The sequence below is a fragment of the Pseudochaenichthys georgianus genome, chromosome 5, assembly GCF_902827115.2.
Source record: "Pseudochaenichthys georgianus chromosome 5, fPseGeo1.2, whole genome shotgun sequence".
Taxonomy (NCBI): domain Eukaryota; kingdom Metazoa; phylum Chordata; class Actinopteri; order Perciformes; family Channichthyidae; genus Pseudochaenichthys; species Pseudochaenichthys georgianus.
The window spans coordinates 23,652,146-23,676,158 of NC_047507.1; the positions used below are offsets into that span (position 1 = coordinate 23,652,146).

General features: G+C 40.1%; 4 protein-coding genes across 7 annotated transcripts; 2 read left to right on the plus strand and 2 right to left on the minus strand.

Moving 5' to 3' along the window:
* The first annotated feature begins 383 nt into the window (after positions 1 to 383).
* Positions 384 to 5,520, plus strand: dnajc14 (DnaJ (Hsp40) homolog, subfamily C, member 14). Its single transcript, XM_034082494.2, has 7 exons — positions 384 to 493; positions 1,518 to 2,938; positions 3,026 to 3,132; positions 3,484 to 3,603; positions 3,744 to 3,904; positions 4,135 to 4,237; positions 4,912 to 5,520. The coding sequence occupies exons 2-7, from the start codon at positions 1,721 to 1,723 to the stop codon at positions 5,204 to 5,206; spliced, it is 2,004 nt and encodes a 667-aa protein (XP_033938385.1). The 5' UTR covers positions 384 to 493; positions 1,518 to 1,720; the 3' UTR covers positions 5,207 to 5,520.
* Positions 5,521 to 8,174: 2,654 nt separating this feature from the next.
* On the minus strand, positions 8,175 to 13,976 carry inpp1 (inositol polyphosphate-1-phosphatase). 2 transcript variants are annotated; one of them, XM_034083601.2, is made up of 6 exons: positions 13,760 to 13,976; positions 12,801 to 13,006; positions 12,655 to 12,715; positions 11,527 to 11,727; positions 11,267 to 11,441; positions 8,175 to 10,625 (listed from the first exon to the last, which is right to left on the minus strand). In XM_034083601.2, the coding sequence occupies exons 2-6, from the start codon at positions 13,002 to 13,004 to the stop codon at positions 10,142 to 10,144; spliced, it is 1,125 nt and encodes a 374-aa protein (XP_033939492.1). In that variant the 5' UTR covers positions 13,005 to 13,006; positions 13,760 to 13,976; the 3' UTR covers positions 8,175 to 10,141. The 2 variants fall into 2 exon arrangements, with proteins under 2 accessions (XP_033939492.1, XP_033939491.1); XM_034083600.2 differs by having other exon boundaries at positions 13,712 to 13,976.
* A 1,573-nt stretch (positions 13,977 to 15,549) lies between these two features.
* Positions 15,550 to 17,116, plus strand: LOC117447319 (protein S100-B-like). Of its 2 annotated transcripts, XM_034084022.2 has the most exons (3): positions 15,550 to 15,987; positions 16,195 to 16,338; positions 16,930 to 17,116. In XM_034084022.2, the coding sequence occupies exons 1-3, from the start codon at positions 15,982 to 15,984 to the stop codon at positions 17,068 to 17,070; spliced, it is 291 nt and encodes a 96-aa protein (XP_033939913.1). In that variant the 5' UTR covers positions 15,550 to 15,981; the 3' UTR covers positions 17,071 to 17,116. The 2 variants fall into 2 exon arrangements, with proteins under 2 accessions (XP_033939913.1, XP_033939912.1); XM_034084021.2 differs by having other exon boundaries at positions 15,550 to 16,338.
* Positions 17,117 to 17,207: 91 nt separating this feature from the next.
* On the minus strand, positions 17,208 to 23,350 carry LOC117447318 (bile acid-CoA:amino acid N-acyltransferase-like). 2 transcript variants are annotated; one of them, XM_034084019.2, is made up of 12 exons: positions 23,238 to 23,350; positions 21,414 to 21,508; positions 20,417 to 20,626; positions 19,962 to 20,061; positions 19,613 to 19,803; positions 19,091 to 19,266; positions 18,869 to 18,985; positions 18,628 to 18,713; positions 17,935 to 18,028; positions 17,748 to 17,828; positions 17,538 to 17,673; positions 17,208 to 17,378 (listed from the first exon to the last, which is right to left on the minus strand). In XM_034084019.2, the coding sequence occupies exons 1-12, from the start codon at positions 23,339 to 23,341 to the stop codon at positions 17,278 to 17,280; spliced, it is 1,491 nt and encodes a 496-aa protein (XP_033939910.2). In that variant the 5' UTR covers positions 23,342 to 23,350; the 3' UTR covers positions 17,208 to 17,277. The 2 variants fall into 2 exon arrangements, with proteins under 2 accessions (XP_033939910.2, XP_071059273.1); XM_071203172.1 differs by lacking the exon at positions 23,238 to 23,350 and adding an exon at positions 21,619 to 21,646.
* Positions 23,351 to 24,013: the final 663 nt, after the last annotated feature.

Consider the following 24,013-nt stretch of genomic DNA (forward strand, 5'->3'; position numbering starts at 1 on the left):
AAGGTCAGGCTAAATGGGAAGTAAAATACATGAATGAATAAAAATATGATCTATGCCTTACAATAAGATGTATAAACTCATGTGTATTACTGTTAAGTGAAGGTATTGTAGTATGAATGTTTTAAGAAACTCAAGATTTTGGATCAATGCAGTGGAGTAAAAAGCTATATCATCAGTCTCCGAATTGTATTAGATTAGAGAGTTCAGCTTGAAATTGAAATACTCAGGTAGCCTGCTACAAGTAGCCTACCCTAATTTTTATTAAGTAGAGTAGACAATAGTACAGTGCACTTTAAAAAAAAAAAGATGCATGTAAACTAGTTCCTGCTCTACTTACTCCGGTACAGTAGGTGGTGGTATTCACCTGAAAGTAAGTATGGATCTGCCAAGTGAAGGAAATAAGAAGAAGAAGAAGAAGAAGAAGAAGTGGCTAAAAAACAACACGGGCACTTGGCTCTCTGATAACAAACAAGGTTACACACTTAACTGAGAGGTATATATGACATCTAGTTTGTTTGAATGCAAAATGTAAGATGCTTTTCTTCCTCGCTTGGTAAGGTTGGTGTCCACAACATGCCTTAGCTGACTCCCCACATGAAGGGGAACAGCCGCTAGTGTTAACGTTAGCATCTCTGGCTAGCTGCTGTTATTAGCTCACTTCACTGTTAGCTGCTCGGTTGGCTTACTGCTAGTTAAATACGTTCCCAGTTTGCTTCTGTGCTCTCGTTTAATCCTCGTCTGAGACCGTATCCTGTCGAAATGTTGTCATGTTAGGCAGCCAGATAGCAATCTAATTTTAGCTCCTTTAACGACTGTCTGTCATCCTGTTGGCTGACTGCTTCTCTATGCTAACACTCTGCTAACTTTAGCCGCCTTTAAAATATATGGTGGTGTTAAATGAGTGTCTAATTAGTCTGCCAGACAGTTTGCCCGCTTTATAATGGCTGTTTTCGTCGCTTTTTATTGGGCTCTAAAATCTCCAACGTTTGTTCATGTCACGTTAGCTCGTTTCTAGAAACACGGCATTTCCTCATTGTATAACTGGATCAGCCAACAACTAAGTATTAGTTACATGAATGTAATCTGTTTAGCACATTTTGTACGTCTACAAGCAAGTGTGTGTGTGTCCTAATTACTGCAAGTTCACTAATACAAATACTAGATAGATAAGGTCTTGTTTGCTTTACGTGTAAGTTAATCATTAATAAGTGAAATGACTCATTCTATATCATGTTGAATTCTATTATTTTTATCATCCCATCTTGATTGAAGCCTACTAGTAGCAGCAGGGAAAACTAAAAACTATTATCTTCGATATCGATAACATGTCAGAAGATAGTGAAATTGCCTGTTACAGTTTACTAGAACACAAAGATATTCCGTTGAAGTAAAGCAGAAAAGCATAAAGTCCTCACATTTGGGAACCTTGAACCTGGAATGTTTTGTATGTCACGATACTCTATTCCGCTTATCACAATATTGGTTTAAACTGAGCTCTAAGTTTTCTTGCTTTTCAGATAACCACCTGATGCATGATGTGAGATGTGATAAAGCCTTATTGACACCTGGAAGCGGCGGCTGATATGGTGGACCTGAGACTATCCCTCAGGAGCCCCCAGACTCACTTTTTTATGAGGGCCTGGGGAAAATGTTGCCACAGATTATGGATCTAGGATATAATCTTCCATAAGATTCCAATTCCCCAAAACTTCAAACAAACATGGAGAGAGAAGAAGCTGAGAAAGAGATGGATTGCGTTTCCGATGCTGACGAGGAGTTCCCTGATGGGGATTCCACATCAGTGACCGAGTGTGGTCAGTGGGAGGCCAGACGGACTGATGACGAATGCCAGCTGGAGGACCAAACAGCCTATGCCACATCTCAGGACACCCCAAATCCAGCCACTCCAAATGACTCTTGGATTGGTGAAGCAGGGTATTATGGATCTCCAGAGGCCAAAGAGGATACGGAGGAGGTTTCAGATGGGTCTGAGCGTGAAGACACTGCAGACCAAGAGAACTTGCATGTTATAAATCAGGAAGAGGATGAAGCTGCGAAGGAGCAGCACATGAACGGGGAGCCTAGTTGGAGGAATCTGGGTCCTGGTCGGAGATTTAAATTGAGGAGCAGTGGATCAGTTTCAGAGCAGGGCAGTCAAAGCGCTTTTTCCTCTCTTCCTAAAGCAAATGTTACGTCCAGTGGTGGCCGGCACAAGCAGACCCGCAGACGTAACCACCACCACCATCAGAGCCGAGGCCGCAGGCGGACAGGAAATCAGCTCCTCTTAGCTTTCAAGGAGATGCTGTCGGAGTCTGTGAGCTTCTGGTGCATCTCCTGCGTCCACATGATGATTGAGATTATTGTCACATTAACACACAACTGTGGAGTCGGTGTTGAGACTGGAGGGATGAAACTTTACAGCCTCGGGCAGCAGGTCCTCGTAAAGATCACAGATATAGCAGGGCTGAAGGCAGACGCTTCTCGGGTTTTGAAATGGACTAAATGCACAGGAACGGACCTCATGGATAAAACTGTTAGGTCAGTGAAGTGGGTAACGACTACTGCCTTATATTGTTTGAGACTTTTCTGTGCTTTGGTTATTCTGGGTTACTATTGGGCAAAATGTGCATTGGGTCGCCTTAGTGGAGAAAGGGGAAAGCGCTATTGGACAACCTTTCAGGAGTCAAGGATTTGGAAGAGGGTGGGGTCCCTGCTGGAAAGAGTCCGAAGCAAGTTCAGGAGGAATGGTTGTGCACCCCCGTCCAGCCCTGACTCACCCAGCAGAGCGGGGAGGAGCGGGCCAGGACAGGAGCTGGATAGACTGCTGGCGTTGGCTGAGGTACCAGAGGAGGAGCTCGACCCCTTCACTGTGCTCGGGGTGGAGGTGCACGCCACCGAGGCTGAACTAAAGAAGGCCTACAGACAGCTTGCTGTCCAGGTGTGTGTTAATCAAAAATAATACTGCTAAAAGAGAACTACTTTTTTTTTACTTGTACAGCCTTTAACTTTTTCACTTCTTCTTCAGGTACATCCAGACAAGAATAAACACCCACGAGCTGGAGAGGCGTTCAAAGTACTCAGGGCTGCCTGGGATATTGTCAGTAATCCAGAGACTCGACGAGAATATGAGTTGTGAGTGCACAAAAAAGTTGTTATTAAAGGATATATACATTTTGAAGGCAATTATAAAAAAATAAATCGAGCATAATCAAAAACATAGTAACGAGTAGCATACTTTAAAAAAAACAAATCCTTTCTACTTCATCTGATCCTCAATATTCAAATGTCCTACAATTAGAAAATAATGATAGTAAATAAAAAAAAAATCTTAAACCATCTATTATTTAATAATAATAGATGACAGAGTTTTCTTCTGAAATTATTTGGGTTAATGGGAATACAATTGTACAATAATTACTTGAGTTTGGTCATTATGCCCGTTATATTCATTGTTAAAAACATGTCTATTTCGGTCCCATGCAGGAAGCGAATGGCAGCAACTGAGCTCTCAAAGTCCATGAACGACTTCCTCACTAAACTGCAGGATGACCTGAAGGAAGCCATGAACACCATGATGTGTACTAAGTGTGAAGGCAAACACAAGTACGTCGCTACACACACTACATCATCTTAGTCAGTGTTAGATATTTCTTCAGACTAATGTTATGTATTCCACACGGCTGAATCGCGTGTTATGTGGTAAACCTTCATAACCTTTTCCTTCGTGACCTGTGTCTGTGCAGGCGGTTCGAGATGGATCGTGAACCTGCTGAGGCCCGGTTCTGTGCTGAATGCAACCGTTGCCATAGTGCCGAGGAAGGAGACCTGTGGGCCGAGTCCAGCATGCTGGGCCTACGCATCACATACTTTGCCTTTATGGATGGCAAGGTGTATGACATTACAGGTGAACGTCAGCTTCTTCTAAAGATCATCTGCTCCTCTCAGCAGTAACGGTGCTGCAAAGACTAATCAACTAGTTTCAGAGTTTTAAAGAAAGCACTTATTTTGCGAATCGATTATACTGTTAGTTTCCGCCCTACTTGTAATGGCAGGTTATAGAAAAGCTTCAAAGCATTTCCTGGTTGCACTTTTCCTCTCGGTCATGTAACTTTTTGTGACACGGTCTTGTTTCAGAATGGGCAGGTTGCCAAAGAATAGGTATTTCTCCTGACACGCACCGCGTGCCGTATCACATCTCTTTCGGTGCAAAGAACAACACCACCTCCACACGACAAAGGTATGTCCTTTCAAGTGTTTGTTTTCGGTCTGAAACATTTACAAGTTCATCCTCCTTGACCCCATTCAGGCCTACATTTTGCCAGCCATAGTTTTTCTGTTTGAAAGTAAAAAGTAAACACCAGTGGCAGATTAAACTGTTCTTCATTAAAGGTCTCCTATTGTACTCTTTTTCAACAATATTGTATAGGTCTCAGATATACACAAAACATGTCTCTGAAGTGTTTGGCTCCAAATACCAAACAGATCGTTCTAGCAAGCCACAAACCCCTCTTGTAAGTGCTGATACTGTATCTGTAGCTCTAAATGCTAATGAGCTGCTGCTGGCCACGCCCCTCTGAGAGATATTTGATTTAAAGAACACAATGGTGCTCTCGGAGGAGATTCAGGTGATAAGGTGGGAGGGTGTTACTTTGGTTGGTTATTGGCTAATGGTTACACAACCCAAAAAAACATTATGACATCACAAAGTGGCCAAAATTGGATCAGCTCATTTTCATAGTTTTTTTTTCTGAAATGTTCCGAATCTCTTAACACAGTGGGGACAAATATTTATGTATAAAAGACATAACACATTTGATTTAGCATAATAGGTGACCTTTAATACCTCCAATATTGCAGAATACGGTATCTCAATGGAACGAAACATCTAAACTTTCCAACTTTGACTTCCAGGACGCCCTCAGAGAGCGCCACACCTCCCACCAACCCTGCCGATTTACAGGACTTCTTCAACCGTATCTTCAAGGGCGGACCTCCTAATGACATGGCTAGCAACGGGGGCTTCTTCCCCCCGGGCCCCCCTCCTCATCACCCACCTGGGGCTGCAGCGCCCCCGTTCTCTCCTCCCCCGAGCCAGACAGGTTTCTTCATGCCGGGGGCTCAGCGACCGGAGCCTAGCGAGACGTGGGCCGAGGGTGGCAAACCCCCCCGGAGGAGGAAGAAGGTCCGCAAACCCTTCCAGAGGTGAAGGCTGTTAACCTCTCAGTGAAACAACATAGAAACACAGGGACTCGGTAAATAATGGCCATGTGTGTCTCGCTTGCCTGTTGGCAAGCCAAGATCTGAACCAGAGATAATTCATGGGTCAGATCTGCCAGAGAGAGACTGCAGCGTGTGATCTGAAGTATTGAAGGAGGGTGGAAGAGGTGACGCTGTGACGGTGCTTTACCTCTCATCTCACCTTATATTTTCGTTGGTCTTTAAGGCAACTGTAGCCTTGGCATTGATATCCTTATCAGGATGCTGTAATAAAACATTTTTCTTTCATCATTTCCTGCCAAATCCTGCAATGCATGATTTATTCACCTGAAATGTAACACTTCAGTTTTCTCACTTTTGTTGATGTTTTTCCAGAAGGCTAGTCGGTTCCCAGCGGAGTGAGTGACACTTGAACAGAGGGTTACATTGAGTAATGGATCATGTAATTAAGGTGGTGATAATGATGTGGGCAGCTTCACTGTCAGTGGTTACTCATGTTGCACCTTGCCAACATATTATTTTAAGAATGATTAAAAAACAGTTAAACCCAACACATCTGAACCAAATTTACAAAAAGCGCAGGAAATTGTCAAATTTGGGCAGTTGCAACATTTGTATTGGTGAGCTGTAGTAACATCTGAGAGTATGGTGTGTATCTCTGGTAGTGTGCCTACAGACAAATTATTAAATATCAGTAAACATAACTCAATGAAAGATCAAAGTAAAAAAAATACCAAACTTGTGTCTCTAGTCCAGTTTCAGTGGTGAGTGTTACAAATCGTTTCAAATGTATGACTATTAAAGATTAGGCCGTTTGTGCAGAATTTGAAATGCTAAAACCGGATGGAAGTTACCAGAGATACACATCCTGCATTTATACACTTCTTTTATCAAGGGCCCCTGAGCCAGAGAGGAGAGAGTGACGATCTCAAATCTTGACCTGAATAGGTAAATGAATAATTTTGCTTTGAAATGCTGATCCAAATCTAAATGTTCCCGCTGTTCAGTGCTTCAGCTCCAGGTTGATGTTGTTGTTATTGAACAAGTTAAGCAGGAAGGGCTTCAGCTGTGTTACTGAACTCAAGCGGCTTTGATTCAAAACTTTAAAAGTGACACCTTGACATTTTGAAATGCTGATATTATTCCTCACCAGGGATTCATTTCTGTTTTAAAGACCACATACTAACACTACTCTGCACTGCCCCCACTTGATTCACAGTAAAACCACGCAGAGTGAAAAGTCTGCCACAGTTTCAACGATTTACAAAGTTTAACAGTCATTTGAGTCTTAAATGTATTTCATTTTGCACCAGAAAATGTGCTAATCTGCAAAAACTGAAACAAGCCTGACCTGTATACAAACTCACAATGCTGTCAATTCCCTTTTTTTCCACTTCAGCATTGTTCATTTAATTTCTTCTGTAATGACTTTCACAGAGTCAACCCCACAATCTGTAAAACAATAACAATTCAAATCAACATTGTTAAACGTTTTGAGCTCGTTTCAAATAATTTAATTTGTTGATCTTGTTCCATCCTGCAGTGTCATCTTAGCTTTCAGTTTAAGGAATACATAATGTGGCTCTTAGTTTGGCTGTCATGCGCATTAAACGGGTGTTTTCTTCTGGTTAAGCCTTGCACCTAGATGTGGTTAATCTTTTAAAATGTCAAGGTCACAAGTGCACAGGAAATCTAATTAAGCTGATATACTGTTGACAACTTGAAGGGTCAGAAAATTATAATTTGTCGTACTTTTGATTTCGTTTTTTTGGTATGGTTCTTGCATAGAAATAATTTTCTTTTCATCATCGGTTAATTTAAGAAAACGGATGTTGTTTACACCTGATATGTGAAGTTTGTGAGAGTATAGATAAATGGCAATTATGTGTGATAAGGCATTTGATAAAGGCTATTTTTTATAATGACAGTTGATGAAAAGTACCATTTTCAATGTTTTGTTGTGTTAATTTGCACATCCGCCCCTGTAATAACATCAGCAGGGTTTTGAACAGTCATCAGTGATTTAGCCTAACAGCTGCAGCTGAGTAGGAGGTGTAGCTCGCTAAGCTAACAGCTCATTTGCAAATAACAATTCTTTTTGGGTAGAATCTGAATGTTAAATGAGTGTCAAATTATTGAAAAAACAACATTTAAGTTGCACGACCATCAAGCTCTGGCGTAGCACAAGTGTCAGAATTATATTCTGGCAATAGATTGCATAATGGTGGTTTGAATCTTTGTTGCAAATGTTGCTAGAGCTCATCGAAGCAGGTCATTAAGTTTGCCATGTTTCTTTTCATGTGTGAAATAGTTTTCTCTTTACTCATTGGATCAGTTTCCCAGACATGGATTGAGTCATTATACTAAAATGGCCCCTTTTTAAAAATTAAAAAAATATTATTCTGGGGGAAAGTGTTATTGCATAAAAGAAAGGTTATAGGTTAAGTCAGAAAAATGTAATGGCCTTAAACTAGTTTTGACATTTGGACTGGGGTAAAATTCATAGTGATAATCAGAAATAAATCATCAGAACTGATATCAACCACATGCAGTGATTCATCTAGGCCTTGATAACCTCACTTCCAAGTTCCTATTTACAATTTCAAAGAAACAGTCAAAATGTAATTCAGTCCCTGTCTGGGAAACCACGCTGAGCAGAGTGCATTGTTCTCCACACCTCGACTCCAGAATGTACGGGCTGTGTGTTAAAGGTAGCAGGTTAAAGTCCAAGAGGTTAATGAAAGAGCCAACACTTCACATTTTGTTCTTTTCTAAGTTTTAACAGATTATGCAGAAGTATTGCAAAAAATGTCTGACAATCATCAGGGTTTTTTGTAGGGAATTGTGAGGCGAGTTCCCTGGCTGGTAAACAGTTTGAAAATATCACTGTTAGGTTTCTTTCCCCCGCTTTCTCTGGTTTTCAAAATAAAAGAGGATTTCCTATTATGCACAAGTGATTCTGTTCCTTTACACAAATTATTTATCAGTTATACAACAATGCATATCAAAGTCATACCATTTTAAACATACACAGTGACAATGAAAGTGACAAAGTGATCATTAAAAACATCTTGATACGAATCTGCTTATTCCTTAAAGGTCCCATGTCATGCTTTTCTGGTTATTACCCGTGTGTGTGTGTGTGTGTGTGTGTGTTGGACCAATCTGTGGAGCCGTTACGTTAAGTCCGCGGATTGGTCCATTACACACACTCACTTAATCTTTCCTAAGCTGCAGCTCCGCGGATTTCTCAGTCTGAGACGTCGGGACGCGGCGAGGCTGTGAATCTGTGTGTGAGCACACACACAAACTCCCAGCCAGACTGCGGGTGTGTGTGTGTGCTCGGGCTGGTTTCGCTGTGTCTCGCAGACGGCCACTGGGCTCACAGGGAGGGAGGGGGGGGCAGGAGCTCCAACAAGCCGTTTAGACAGAGAGTGAATACACATGCTATACAGAGATGCTGTATGAGAAACCAATGTGAGTTTGGAAAATTGCACAATTTAAATCTATTCTAGTAGACCTCAACAATGGAATTATGATCAGGAGAAATGGCCATGACATGGGACCTTTAAGATAACTTTATAAACCTCTCATCCTTTAAAGTTTAATTGACCCGAAAAGCACTCTTTGTCACTGTTTTACCTCATATGGAATGTCCATCCTCTGACCTTATTGACTCATGGTGCTATGGCCATGGAGAGAGGGGAGGTTACCGTCTGCTCCTTAAAAGGAGTTCTTTCAGAGAGGTGCAGATTACTGTGAACGGGGCAATTTGATTCTCTTGACTTATTATAACCCTTAAGACTAGATGGGCTGGGAAAAAAACGTGATAGGACTATTATAACTGCAATTTAAACTCCTTTGAATCCAAGATAATTCCCTCAGACGAGTCAGAGGCATCTTGTGATTTCCGTTCCTCTGGCAGTGAAGTGTTCCTCAGCTGTCCAGCAGTGAGCACTGTTCCTTCTGCTAACTTTAACATGATTACCTGTCTTTAAGCAAATGTATATATACTTTTACACAGCTTACATAATTATAATAAATGCTCAACAAGGTCTGAGCTAAACTAGATGCACAAAAAGGCTTACAGTGTTGTTGCTGCCATGAGGAAGCTGACATGTTGGATTGTCACAGAGCTACAGCCGGTTAATGGTAGAAGTGAAACTGCCTGAAAGAGTCTTGTGATTGTCTGAACTGTCTGCGGCCTGTCACATTGGCCCACATAACACGTCCTACTCATCTGTCATGATGAAAATCTTTTTCTGTCAGTCCCCCATTTGACCTCCACTTTTTTTTTTTAATCAAAAAGACACAAGGCTTCTTTGACAAATTGACAAAATCTAAAGAGCCAGACAGGAATCTTTAAATGATATTGGTTTTGATTGATTAGCATGGGTTTTCCCATTGAATGTCCACAACCTTATGAATAAAAGCATAGACAGTATTTGAAAAAGATATTTGGCCCAGACCAGATGTTTATCTTGTTATGGAAACACTTGAAAACTAGACCTGCAACAATTCGTTTTTATAGTAATTTGTCATGCAAAAATGTCAGAAAAGCCATTTTAGCCTCTCGAATATAGTGATATATTTTCCTAACTGTTTTATATTACATTAAATTGTATATCTTTGGGATTTGGACTGACGGAACAAGACATTAAAGAAACTGGGATGTAGATTGTTTTTGACACGTTATAGACCGAATGATTGATCTAGAAAATAACTGGCAGATTAATCGTAAGAAAATACTTGCAGCTCTATTGCAAATATATCTAATTTAAAACAAGACAATATAATATGTGTTTAAAATATTTCCTCCTGCACCCTCATCCTTCTCTTTCTACGTATACAGAAAATAAGAATATGATCATATATGCAACAACAGCTGCTTCAGCTTGTGTTGGTCACATCCTGGCTGGTTCAGCTACAGCTTGCCTTTCAGAGGGGCGATGATGCGGCTGATCTGGGAACAGTCTCTGTACGCCACCAGGCCGCCATGGTTGGCCCAGCGGTCCGCTCCTTTGCACTCAGTGCGGGGCTGGTGGTAGGTCAGTTCTGCCTCTGCTCCTGAGCTGGACTGCAGACACTTGTGGAGGTCCACCACCCCTCCTCCGAGGGCCCGGAGCAGAGCGTGAGGGGCGCAGGAGTCCCACTTGAAGGTGGTCCCCTCCGACAGGACGTAGACGTCAGCCAGGCCCTGGATGACACACAGGATCTTGTATCCGGCTCCAGAGGCGAACATCAGCTTGTCCGGGCCGCACAGTGAGGTCAGGGCTTCCTTTACCACCGGCTTCTCACTGGAGCTCAGCACCGCAGACAGCCCCCCCGCAGGTCCTGCTTTAGGCCGGGTCTCTGAGCAGACATTGATGCTGCCGCAAGAAACCCCCCAGAAATGCTTCCCCTTCCAGCTGTGAACACAAATAATGAGTGTTAGGGTGAGAATATTGTACTTTACTCTCTGTCTGACATCTAGTGCAGATCAGGAACAGTACGTTTTTAGAGCCTGCTGCATACGAGCAGTGAGAGCATAGACTGTATGGACAGGTAATCACATAAGTACAACTGAAAGATTAACAAAACGTTTTAGGGGACCAACATTTAAAAACGGTAAACCCACTGTGAAAATGTTAGTTTTAAGATTAAAACATGGTCAATAACTAAACCGGACACTGCCATGGTAGCCACCTGTATCGTCTGTTTTACTTTAAATGGGACCATTATTTGGAAAATGAACATCATGCTGTATTGAAGAAGACTTTAAACTAGCAATCGAGACCATAAACTACTCAATGAAAAGTGTACTGGGGTAATCAATCAAGTGAGAGGTAGGGTCATTTTCTCATGGACTTCTATTCCATCTGACTTTTATTTTGCAGCTATTGAAGTTGCCCCACGCTAGATACTATAAAGGATGCAGATTTAAGTAATTTAAGCATTGGCTTCCCTTTTCAGACCTTGAGGCCGTTGCTTTGGCAGAGAGGGAACCAGAACAGTGTAGAAACCATACGATGTAAAAAGAAGAAGTATTCCAGATGTTTTTTAAACTCACCCTCCACCTGCTGGGTCTTTGTAGTTGAACGGCTGGTTGATGACGCCCATGACGGGCTCGCCTGTGCTGCGGAGATAAACCCCGATCAGGACCAAGGCACAGTGCAGACCTGAGGGAAACAGGCGGCCCTCCTCCAGCACCTCCTCTCTGCCCTCTATGTACTGGCTGGTGGCATCTTAATGCAAACAAAAGAATAAATCAGTTATTATCTCTGCTGTGCTTTCTGGATAAATGCATCAGACAGGAACACAGCAGCTCACCTATGGGGTCGATCCAGATGCCGAGCTCCGAGGGGCTGAGGGGGACCGTCAGACCGTCGGTGTCGGCCTGGATGCTCGCCGGGTCCTGGTGGATGGCCCGGGCCAGCAGAGAGGCCGCGGTGTGGTCGCCGCCCAGCACGGAGGCCAGCAGCGCCGCGGTGTCCTCCTCTGTAGCGCACACTGTCACCGTCACACTCTCTCCTGTTAACAGAGGGAGAAAACCAAGTACTCCTTTGATTATTTAAATATTTACACAGTGAGCTTAAATATTTGGACAGTGTTGATGTGTTAGCTTTTTGTTCTTATTATTTTAGATGAAAGACGTTGGACTTTGAGGTTAAACTGTAGATGATTTACTCAAGTGTTTATAATGTTTAAAGTATTAGGTCACCCAAATGAAGGTTGAGTGATTATTATTTCATTCGATCTTTAATCTTCCATCATATAATTAACAGACAAAAGCTTCTATATTCCTGCAGCCCACGACACTCACCAGATTGTTTTAGTTGTTATCAGCTTATCTGTTTCAGTTCATCATTTGATTAATCTGAAGACAATTTTCTTGATTAATCATTTGGGCTAAAAGGGCAGAACAATTTCCTTAATTCCAAGTCTGTAAATATATTTTTTTGATATTACAGAGATAAATAATTTGACAAAAAACACCATGAGAAGTTATCAGGTTGGGCTTTTGGAAATTGAGATTGTGTGAATCTTTTTCAATCCTTTTAACATTTAACAGACCAAATAATTACTTGTTTGTTACGGCCCTAACATCCATTTATTCAAGATGAGGCATATCACAAGAGGATTAACAAAGTAGGTCATAATGAAGGTACTGCTTTGTTGATACTTTCATGTTGCAAATCCTAAAATACATTTTTAAAACCAAAATCAAACTGACATGCAGGGAATTGTGTCGGTCGCCAGGTCAAGTTTTTGGACTCAGTGTCGACCAAAATAATCAGCTCTTAACTTGTAATTCTTTTTTAATACAATCACTATCTGTCCAAACTCCAGTGTGATTTTGACAAACTAAAGTCCGCTTTGCGCGTGAAGTCATTAACATCCAAAAGTGAAAAGAGAACATGAACAAGTACTGTGTTAAGTAAGATATCAAGTCATTACCTAGCCCATTTTCAAACTTGTTGGACTCCTCTCCATTGATGAAGTCCGCCATCTCAGGGAACTGACCAAAAGAAGAGACAGGACATGATTACAGACCAGCACCAGTGGATTATGACAGCCCGTACTTTAGTCCAGACATTTCCTACCTTAACACCAACATCATGCCGGATCATCTCCTGGATCACCACGTCAGCCAGCGTCTTGAAGTCCTGGACGAACTTCTTGTTCTTGTCATCTCCGGTCTTCTCTTGTACGAGGAGCTGGAAGAGGGGAGCCTCCTGCCTGCAGACACGAGCCACGTTAGCCGCTTTCTCTGCCACCCGGAGCAGCAGCCTCAGCAGATCAGCCATGCCTGAGCAGAAAGAAAAGAAGAGAGGGTTTAGTCAACGTGTGCGAGAGAGAAAAAGAGAGAGGAGGCAGGTCACACTTTGCACATAACAAGCTAATTATAGCCTTAAAATGAAAACAGGACATATCTGAAAAAAGACAGTGCATGAGGGAGGAGAGAGTGGCCTCAGGTCTTTTGCATGTGAACCACAGTATCTCTGCTGAAATGCATAACACCTATGCAGATCACTATCCTCTCTAAACACTTCAGGTATCTCCATTTCCAAATGATTATTTAAAAGTATTATCTTATAATAAAATACTATGAGGGTAAACAAAATACAATTAAACACACTGGGGTGTGTAGAAAATGACAATTGGCACTACACAGTGGTGTTTGCGTTTAGTCATGTCAGTGGAATATGACAGTATATGTTTCCGTTTGTATTTTACCGTCACACAACTTTACCATTCAAGTCAATTTCACTTACATTAAAAAACTTATTTGCCAAGGGGGGTAATTTGTAGAGCTACGTATTGTAGTACATTAAAGGTCAACACAATATAAACACAAATGAAACATCAAAAAAAGCATGGACAATCTTCGAATTTCTGCTCTTGACATCCTGTCGAACAGGATTTGCTAGGGTTTCATGAGATTATATAACGAAGCAAAGACATTGAAAACGGCAGAGAAAAATAAAACATTGAGAAATGATTGAAAGCTTACCTAAAACCAGGTTACACACCGCTTATTACCCTTTCGTCTGTCGCTTACCGTGGCTGTGTTTATTCTGTTCGTCCTAAAGTCACCAAACGCGGATATTTCGGTATGACAGGAATGTGAGAGAACGCACAGTTTCACTAAAATAGCAGAATGACCGCGCCGCTCCGGTTTCTCTACGTCAGAGCGAGTTTCCTCTTGAAGGAAGGGTGGACGGTCCTTCACATCTAGGCTGGCAAACTAAAGGTGCAGACAGGCGCGCAACCGAAGAGATAATACGGTACTTTTTACAAGGAGCAGACAACAGGAAGTGATGCGGCGCTGCGTTCATATGCACATGGGAATTTCAAGCTTCGATCTCGGAGCAGTGCGCACATTGGCTTGTTTTGATAGAAATTAGGTTGTATGTATGTAGACATAATACTGTACATAAAGGTTGTAGATTGTTGTCTACCTAACTAGGTTTGTTATGGGACGTTTAAAATGTGTGTTTAAACAACGATTTATTTATGCAGTTTGTTTCCTCAAGCTTCCTGTCATAGTGCCCAAATGTTCATAAAATCAAGTCGAAAGATGTCACTTTTAAATTTGAAGACATCTTGTTCACCACCAGAAAAGGTGGGGCGTGGTTTCATATTGAGTTGTTCAAGAAGTAGCCAAAAATGTATATTTGAATCATCCTTTAATTTCTTGAGAAAATGCTTTGCAGTATAACACGTATGTAGTGCTTTGGTTACAGACTCTCTCAACCTCGAGACACAGGTATTTTGAGTTAAATGTATACTGCTGCGGTCAAGCGCCAGCCTCCACTTCGGAAAACAGTCAAGCCAGCCCGCACATTGTATTGCGGTGCGCGAATATCATATGCATTACGGTAGAGGCCTGGAAAAACTGCCTTCAAAATAAAAGCGCTTACTCGGTCAATAACAAATATACCTAAAAACAGTGATCAATAATTATTTAAAACAAACTATGTATAACTACCACATTATAACTGAGTGAATGTAAAACTTAAGGAGTTTCAAAATAAAATACTTTTGAAATCTCATATGGCTATCGTCCATCTGTTTTTAGATAAGAATAAAACAAAAACTCTCCAGTACCAAAGACTAATATCACTCCAGGGTGATAGCAGGACACCCCATCTAGTCACTCAGAGAATATCAGGACAATCTGATGTAGAGTTTCAAAACAAAAGACCTTTGAAGTCTCATATGAGCTATCATCCCTCTGTTTTTAAATAAGAATAGAACAAAAACTCTCCAGTATCAAAGACTTATTTCACTTCAGAGTGAAACTCTACATCAGATTGTCCTGATATTCTCTGAGTGACTAGATCTATGGGGTGTCCTGCTATCACCCTGAAGCGAAATAAGTCTTTGATACAGGAGTTTTTATTTTATTATTATTATCTGAAAACAGCGGGACGATAGCTCATATGAGACTTCAAATGTATTTTATTTGGAAGCTTACCTTTTACCTTCACCCAGTTATAATGTGGTAGTTATACGTAGTTTGTTTTAAATAATTATTGATCACATTATATAGTACAGATTTATTAATTTAAGCTCCAGTATATGAATATGTTTGGTATGTTTTTTAGGAATATTTGTTATTGACCGAGTAAGCGCTTTTATTTTGAAGGCAGTTTTTCCAGACCCCTACCGTAATGCATAGGATATTCGCGCACCGCAATATAACGTGCGGGCTGGCTTGACTGTGTTTTCCGAAGTGGAGGCTGGCTTGACCGCAGTAAATGTATTGGCAAAAAAAGTTAAATATGAATATATTATTATTGTTTACATTTATTTATTATTAAACCTTACTTTTGCCCATAGAAGTGTTGCCGACTGGAGAGCATCAGAAACAAGCAATGAACACATAGGAATTCTATGAAAAAACTGTACACTGAATCTGCAAGTGGACATTATCTGCAGGACTCAACACACCTCCCAAACAGTCGCCTAAACAGACCACAATAGCATGACAGAAAACAGGAAAAAGCACCAATTATGCAATTCATAAACTGGATTACATAAATGTTGGAACATGACTTCAGAAATTATAGATTCTAAGAGAAAAGGCTTTTTGCACAAGGCCCTGACCACTAAAATCCATTAGTCGTGCATTACGTAGTGCATGGCCGTTAAGGAAGCTTGGTGTGGTGGATCAATACAGTTGAGTGGTCAGAGTAAACTGGGCGAGGCAGTCGACACAATACTGAACAAGTCATCATTCCCACTTACGATCCCTACAAGACAGAGGTGTTTCTTCAGATGGAGGTAAGAAAGACTAAATGTAACTTTAGAGTTTATATTCCTAAAATACAATATAAATAATATAATACAATATAAGTGGATGCATCACGTTACAATGTAATTAAATGTATAAAAACTGAGAAAAATTGTTGTCTATCACAACGCCCTAAAATGTGGGTAAAACATTCTTCTAGTAGTGTAATGGGATTTTGTTTGAATTATTTGTTGCAGGCCTCAAACGAAGATATGTCAGAGCTGGAGGGTGGCATGATCAACATCATCAAAGTTTTCCACAAATACTCGGGTAAAAAGTGCAAGCTGAAGAAGACAGAGCTTAAAGAGCTCATCAACAATGAGATGAGTCATTTCATAATGGTAAGTTATTATTTTTTTTTTTTTACATATATACCTTCCAATGTGCAACAGTTATGATGTGTATACTTGTAAATGTAATAACTGGATATGTTGAGCATGGTTGGAATTTAGCTTAGTAGTGTTTGAGGTTTTTGTGCTTTAGTTGAGTATTTTCTGCTACTTTATGCATCTATTTCCCTACAATTTGGAGGCAGATATTGCACGTTTTACTCCACTGCATTTATTTTATAGTTAACTTTAGATGCTTTGCAGATTCAGATAATTTTTACAAGTATAAATCAACTAACAACATTTTAGGTCAAGCCTTAGATACGTATGAAGTTTAAAGCTAACAAAGCATGTAGACATGTTTTGAATGTTGCATTGGTGACCATTTTACAATATGAAAGTTGTACAGACATTTAACAAACATTACTTTATGACTACCTATGGGTTAAACAAGTTCAATCCTATCCAACAAATGTGTTTTCTGGTGAAAAATAAGCATTTCAACCTCAAGTTGTCACTGACATATGTAAAGACTTTCAGACTCGTAAATCATTTTGATTTACTTCAAATGTTTCTCTTTCATTTTATGTTTCTGCTGAACAGAAAATTCACGAGAATGACGTTTTGGATCAGCTCTTTACGGACCTCGACCAGAACGGAGACCTGGAGATCGACTTCAAAGAGTTCATAGGACTCATTGCCATGGTTACCTCAGCATGTCATGACCTCTTCAATCCAAAATAAAAAAAGTATTATTTAGCATGTAAGCACATTAAAAAAAAAATCTTTACAGAATAAGCTGCCGTTTTTTTTGAAGAATGTTTAGTATTATATAAGTTATGAAATACATGTATACATGACAAAAAAAACATGGAGGCTACTTCAAGGGGTTCCTCAGCGTTATTTATGTGGAGCATCTGAAGCCAGACTGAGATAATATCGTACAACAATTCAATGTCTGAGGTTAGTTTCCATAAATTCCAGGATCTTCTTCCAGGAATCTTCCTGGGCAGCAGCGTGGAGTGCAAGGTGACCTCCCCACAGAGTGACCACTGCAGGAACAACAAAATAAGCAGCAGTATGATAAGTAATACTTTCATTAGTTACATACTCTATATTACAATAACCAGTCTCATATTTAACCTGGTATGAAAACAAGTATAAAATATGACATGGCTCAATGTAAAATAAAGCTCTGTGATAGGGCTTACGTTTTTGTGGTTTGACGCTCCACAGGGACGCTCTTGAATTTGGCGTGTAAGGCGGTTCAATCAGGTGACCGGCACCAGGGTACGACAACCGGGTAAACAGCTGGGATTTAACTGCAGCACTCAGGGTCTCCTCAATCTGTTGACCAATAAAAAAGCATTAAGCATTACTTGCTTTCCAAAAATTAGAATTTGTAATATTGAGTTACTTACCAGGTTCGCATTTTCTATACTTGAAGAACTCAAGTCATCTTCACCAACTATGTACATTAATGGACATGTGAGATGCTCTAACTGCAAAAAAACAAGATGTAACTCAAATTAAAACTTTAAAAAGCAAATTGATTTCATTATGTAAGCTAAGTGTGCACCCTAAACATGTGTGGTGTGGTCGGTTCACCTTCACTTTGCTCTCAGGGGAAAGGTTGGCAGGCAAGGAGACGGCTCTGAAACTCACATTGCCCTGATCATCATACGTCCAATATTGCTGGTCACTAAAAGAACAAGTTAACAAAAACCAGTCCAATTTATATACTTTTTTTAACCAGTTATGAGAAATAAAAAACATTTGATTGTGATACACATATTCTGCCTCTCAAATGTAATGTAATTGTAACATCAGAAAATGAACAACACCCTGTTGTATTTAAGAGACTAGTACTTAAAAGTACTTTAAAGACTTTCACTCCTGATGCTAAACCCGTCACGTGGATTACTGCAATAATCCCTTACGGCCCGTTCACACGGCAGCGTGCGTTGCTTCAACGGAGACGCTTCCAATTCACTTTGAATGGGGTGACGTCAGGCTTGGTTTCCGTTGCGTCGCCTCCATTGCTCGCTTCAAAATTTGAGAAAAGTTCAACTTTTCAAGCTTCGAGGGAAGCGTCAGCCAATCAAATAATATGCCAGTACAAGCGCTAGCAAATTAAACTGCGTGCTTGTGTGTCCGGGGCGAGAGATTCATGTGATTGGTGGTTGGTCGCACGCCAGACACGCCCACCGGCAAGCTTCAACGCACGCTGGAGTGTGGACGTACCGTTAGTGATGTCTTGAAAATAATTTCCTACAAATTGCATATTTATTTAACATCTACTTTTCCATTTGTTCAGTCCTGCCATCTGCGTCTGCAAGCTTGATGTTGCTTCCTGCTGGTCCATTGATACAAATCAAACAGGAAGGCTGGAGGGGAGAACAATAATTGTTAAAAGTCAACGTGAATTCAGCAAACATATTTAGAGTCACAAATAACTTTTGTATTGCTTGGCATATAGTACATTTCATCTGCATGGATCTATGTATTGATCAAACTACAGAAAAAGTTATTTCTCACTTACTTTGATGTCAGAATGATTGGCAAGCCGGAGAGTCAGGTAGACTCCAAAGGAGAGTCCTATGATCCCAACTCTGTCACGATAGACCTGAGGATGATCTTGAAGTAGTTGAAACGCTGACTGTCAAAACAAAACAAAAACAAATAATATTTATTAGGGAATGACAAGTGACATGTATACATGATGCAGAAATAAAGAAATTATGGTTAAGTTGAATAATCTTACTTTGAAATATGGATCACCAACATTGATCTGATGTTGTGGGCCAGGCAAATCTTTGTGCCCTATGTAGGCAAGGGAGAAGCTAGCATAGCCCCTGGAAGCAAAAAGGGCGGAGCGGTACTCTACCAGTCCTCCACCCATTCCCCACAGGTCCAACATTGCTGGAAATGGGCCTGAGCCTGCAGGAAATCAGTAATAATAATAATATTAATATGTATTAAATGTATTTAGTATAGCACCTTTTACAGAAAATGCTTCACAAGAAAAAACAAAAGTTACAATTAAGACAGTACAGTAGGTGCTGTTCAGAGGTCTGTCCACAGCAGTATTACAAATGTGAGATGTGTAAAATATGGGCAGAAATATAAGAAAATTAGCAACAGTATGTGAATAAATAATACATTAAAAATAAGTGTCAAACACTTGCATGGATCCAATATTAGAGGTGAAATGCGACACCATGTGGCCAGACATGAACCATTGCAGCTTTTACATTTTGTGGGGAAAGTAAAAAATCGTGCTCACCAGGCGGTAAAAACAACGTTCCGACAACTCCGTTCTGGCGAATCTCTATTCTCCGTACGCCTGGTGCCATGTACCAGCGCTCAGAAGTTACAGCAGCAAGCTCGGTGCTGGGTCTCTCACTGGGTGAAACATGGCCCTTCAGTAAGGACATGAGCATTACGTATGGAGTCTCTACTTTTTTTTTTCTCAGCCTGTAAGAAAGACCACATTTTCAGTCAGATCACCCATCTACTGTAGAGATATTGATATCATTTTTTTTATAAAACACTGAACATGTGAAATCAATGACAGCCACATCTTAGGTAGTTGTTATATATTAAACTCTCAGGGAGCTTGTTTCATCATCTGCCTCAATCCTTCTCTGGCCCCCGGAGCCGGCTGCAGTCCCCATAGCAACCCCATTGGCTCACGGCCCAAATATGAGCCCCCGACTGAAGGATCCCTGGTCACTATGAAGGAGACAGAGAGACAGAAAATGGAGAACATCACCAACCTGTTAGTTAATTCAGATTCAATGTTCAAAATGACAGTGCATCAAAATTCACCTGCGACACCAAAGTTATTTAGATTGGTCAACAGCACATGAGTGAGGTAAGAGGGGAACAAATAAAAAAATATATATCTTTTTTTTTTTATATTCCTATGATTCTTATGAAGAACACTTTTTGTCTCACATCAACAATCCGACTTCTTTCAGAAATTGTAACAAGTGAATAATGCTTATTCTTGTTGCAATAACAATAATACAAAATTAAAACATAAAACCCAACACAGAACATACTTTACAAGGAAAATTTGACTCACAGTTTACAGTCCCATCTAAATTTGTATTAAAATGGGCAAATGCTTCCCACAGGTCACCATCATCACTTTGCATTTGTGCACACACTGTGACGGGACACCGTGGGGGCAGGAAGTGTCCTCTGATGCTGATCTTGTCATCTATGAGAGCACGAACAGGAGAGGCTGTCAGAAGCGGGGCTGGTCTACAGCTGCTCGTCCAACGAACTCCACCTGCGGGTAGAAGAAAAACACACTTGTGATAGAGCATTTATAAAAGTTACATTATAGAATACATTTTTATGATTAAATCATGGTTTAACTTCAGATCGTAATGCACAAACACGTTTAAAATGAAGAAAAAGTTATATTTAAGTTACGTTTTTACATACTTTACATGTACTCCTTTATACAATCTCAGAATTAATAAATAATTGTTGGTGCAGCATTTGAAACCGGTATTTCAAATGCTCCAAAGTCAAAGTATTAGTTGTTGTGTCTTTGGTTTGTGTATTTTAACATTTTAATGTATTTGGCCGATGATTTTATCCAAAGCTTTTCACATAGGCCTTTTCCCCACATACACGCTCATCATTGGTCTCTAGGTCACTTTGACATTTGGACAGGATTAGATCACTAACCCTACGATTAATTAACAACCATGACTTAATCCCTGGTTTATGGTTTAAAATAATAACTACATCCTTAGCTCATTGTTTTAGTTTATATCAAATTATACAGCTTTATCTCACCAGGTACTTGAGCTTTATGTTGGAGATGGCAGAAATTCATAATTTTAATCCTGAAGATAAAAAAAATATGTTGGTGTTATTTTAAACTTTAAATAAAAGTTGTTCCTGGGAGAATTACATGATCTCAGGTGTTTAAATACATCACAATTACAGAAGACCTTCATGAAAAAGCAGCATCAGTATGCAGTACCGCAGTATGATTTTAACTTATTGCTCACTCACAATCTGTTTAATGAACATTACAAACCAATAAGGAGCAACATTCTTACGCTGAATAGATGCCAGGTTCCTCTGTACAGTGTAGCATGGTATCATCTTCCCTCCAAGAGCTATCATTCTGTTGTCTTCGATGTGTCTTTCTATCCTATTGAAGGTCAAAAAGAGGTAGAATACATGAAACCCGTCTGCCTGAAGTCAGTCGATAAGGTTCTTCAACCACGTCAATGGAGTTAATTATTAAACCTTTTAACTCACCCAGGAGTCTGGGTTAGACTAGACTTTGCTGCAATGGTATGGCAGAGTATGACAAATGTCAAACGTTGAAATGTGTGGATTTTTCCAGTTTGCTTGCAACGATGTTTTCAAATCTGTAATCAAAAAGCTCCTCAAAAACACTATAGAAGCAGTTCCTGCCGTTGTTACGGACTACTTTTCTTAGCGGATGCATGTCAATTTAAATCAATACATAAAACTATTTTTTAAATAAATAAAATCTTTTTCTAAATCCATAAAAGCATTTCAATTATTATTGGGAGTCATGTCGTTACTTTGTTGAGAATGTGGCCATGTGTAATAAGCGGGATAATGTCCACATTGCATAATGTGCCTTCATGCCGATCTAGATCCCTCCGCAAAAACAAAACAAAAAACGGCTCGTTCGCGGGCGAGAGCCGGCTCCCGTCGTTCACTATAGGAAACGCCCCTATAGGAAACGCCTCCTTGCTGCGGTCTGCAGCCAGACTCTATTGTTTTTTTTTACTAAATTCTCCTTTACTTAAGGTGGGGTAGGTACATTTGAAAAACCGGCTCGAGATCGCTAGAATTTGAAAATACACAACCGGAGAAAATCTGAGCCCCTCCTCCAACACACACGAACGCGCACATGACCAATGAGGGCACGAGATAAGTTTGTGCCCCGATGGAAGGCTGACAGGCGGATTGGTTGTACTTTATGACATTTTTTTATGGATTTGTTGTCAAAGCACTTAAGATATTCATTGCTATCGGGATGTTAAGAGCATTCCATGGAATATAACAAAAAGTGTATCTCGAGAAACTTACCTACCCCACCTTTAAGTAAAAGCAGAAATACAAAACAATCTTTATATTCTGTTAGAATTAGGTAGTGGTCGTTCAATTGCAGAATCAAAAGTAAAAATGCTTGCTGCTTGTTTCTTCTTCCCCCCCCCCCCCCCCCTCTATAAATATAACATTGCCACAATGACAGCTTTTACACAATGTAACTGGTTGAGGTGGAGTTCAGTTAATCTATTTGTATACTTTGGATGTTAAAGAATACATCTCTCATAGTGCATTATATTTTATACTCTCAAAAATGTATCCGTGTCTTATGTCATGATTTGTTACAATTTGAACCAGAGTTGATTAATTGAAATGTAATTAACATAAACACACTATTTTCACAAGTTAAACAAAACTTTTTCTGCATTTATTTGATAAACAAATGAGGTCAATAAAGTGTAGTTTGAAAGTTTGACTACATTGTTTGTTATTGGTATATTTTAAAGATAAGGAAATATTTTGAAGAAAATTCATGGTTTTTCCTAGAAAGTAAAATATATTGTTAAGTAAGGGACACAATATCTTGATGAAAATGTGTTTTTTAAACCACTATGTAATGATTACAGTGCTCATAGGCTACATGATCTGCTTGCATTGATTCATAATGAATGATTTAGCTTGGCTAACATGCATTTCTATCAGTCTGAGGTATAAATATAAAAGGCTGGAAAAGAGTAGGCTATGTTTTGTATACGTTTTGCTGCCACAGGGAGCCCCTCTACACGGCAGAGAAAGTGCCTGCTAAAGAGAACTTAACCTGAGGCACGTTCACACCGCAGTACTTTTCTCACTTTAGTTCCGGAATGTTGCGTTCACACCAAAAAGAGCCGATGTAGGTACCAGATGTGTTCGGGGTACCAGATATGTTCGGGTGTATTTCCGTCGCACCCGTCATCCGTCATATCCGTCTACTCACCTCCCTATGCTCCCAGCGCTCTGCTGCCACACACCGGCCGTCTGCGGAACTGCAGCCAGAGGAACTCGGTACAGTTTGTTATGTGTGTGTACTTGTGCACATAAATAATGTTTGCAGCCGGAGGAACTCAGTAGCCTACAGCTTGTTATGTGTGTGTACTTGTGCACATAAATGTTTCTAATTATTTACAATTCAAAAATATATATATTCTGCGTTACTTTAGCCAACACTTTTATAAGGCCACGAGATTAGATAATTACGAAATGTGTAGATAGAATACATATCTTTCAGGTTGTTATTTTGTCATTGTTTAATGTTTTATTTACCTTTTAGTATTTTTATATAGTATCTGAACTTTGGAGAGGAGTTGGGAGACACGACACATCAAATCACATCTACAGATCAAGACGAAGCGAATGGAAGTACTCCTAGCGTGAACATGTTTGTGAAAAAACGTGTGCAAACTCTCCGAAAATCCTAAAAATAAGATCATATTTGAATTCCCCATAAAAAAAACACATCATTCAGTAAAAACAAGGCCCCACTGATCATCTGCTCCCTGATCTCTCTGCGAATTGAAAGTACTTATTGCCGGAGATCGCATGCTGTGGTTTTATTAAATGTGCCAAGTGCTAGGACTGTCTTATGGAA

Excerpts from the sequence above, each read along its gene's own strand:
- dnajc14 (XM_034082494.2), top strand. The coding sequence starts at position 1,721 with ATGGAGAGAGAAGAAGCTGAGAAAGAGATGGATTGCGTTTCCGATGCT. Across the intron at positions 3,604-3,743 it reads AAGTGTGAAGGCAAACACAA|GCGGTTCGAGATGGATCGTG; the intron begins GTACGTCGCTAC and ends GTGTCTGTGCAG. Across the intron at positions 3,905-4,134 it reads CAAGGTGTATGACATTACAG|AATGGGCAGGTTGCCAAAGA; the intron begins GTGAACGTCAGC and ends GTCTTGTTTCAG.
- inpp1 (XM_034083601.2), bottom strand. The coding sequence starts at position 13,004 with ATGGCTGATCTGCTGAGGCTGCTGCTCCGGGTGGCAGAGAAAGCGGCT. Across the intron at positions 11,728-12,654 it reads CAAGTTTGAAAATGGGCTAG|GAGAGAGTGTGACGGTGACA; the intron begins GTAATGACTTGA and ends CTCTGTTAACAG. Across the intron at positions 11,442-11,526 it reads CATCTGGATCGACCCCATAG|ATGCCACCAGCCAGTACATA; the intron begins GTGAGCTGCTGT and ends GTTTGCATTAAG.
- LOC117447319 (XM_034084021.2), top strand. The coding sequence starts at position 16,135 with ATGTGGGTAAAACATTCTTCTAGTAGTGTAATGGGATTTTGTTTGAAT. Across the intron at positions 16,339-16,929 it reads AGATGAGTCATTTCATAATG|AAAATTCACGAGAATGACGT; the intron begins GTAAGTTATTAT and ends TCTGCTGAACAG.
- LOC117447318 (XM_034084019.2), bottom strand. The coding sequence starts at position 23,341 with ATGACGGGTGCGACGGAAATACACCCGAACATATCTGGTACCCCGAAC. Across the intron at positions 20,062-20,416 it reads TTTAGATGGGACTGTAAACT|TGACCAGGGATCCTTCAGTC; the intron begins GTGAGTCAAATT and ends TCTCCTTCATAG. Across the intron at positions 18,714-18,868 it reads CCAATCATTCTGACATCAAA|CCTTCCTGTTTGATTTGTAT; the intron begins GTAAGTGAGAAA and ends TCTCCCCTCCAG.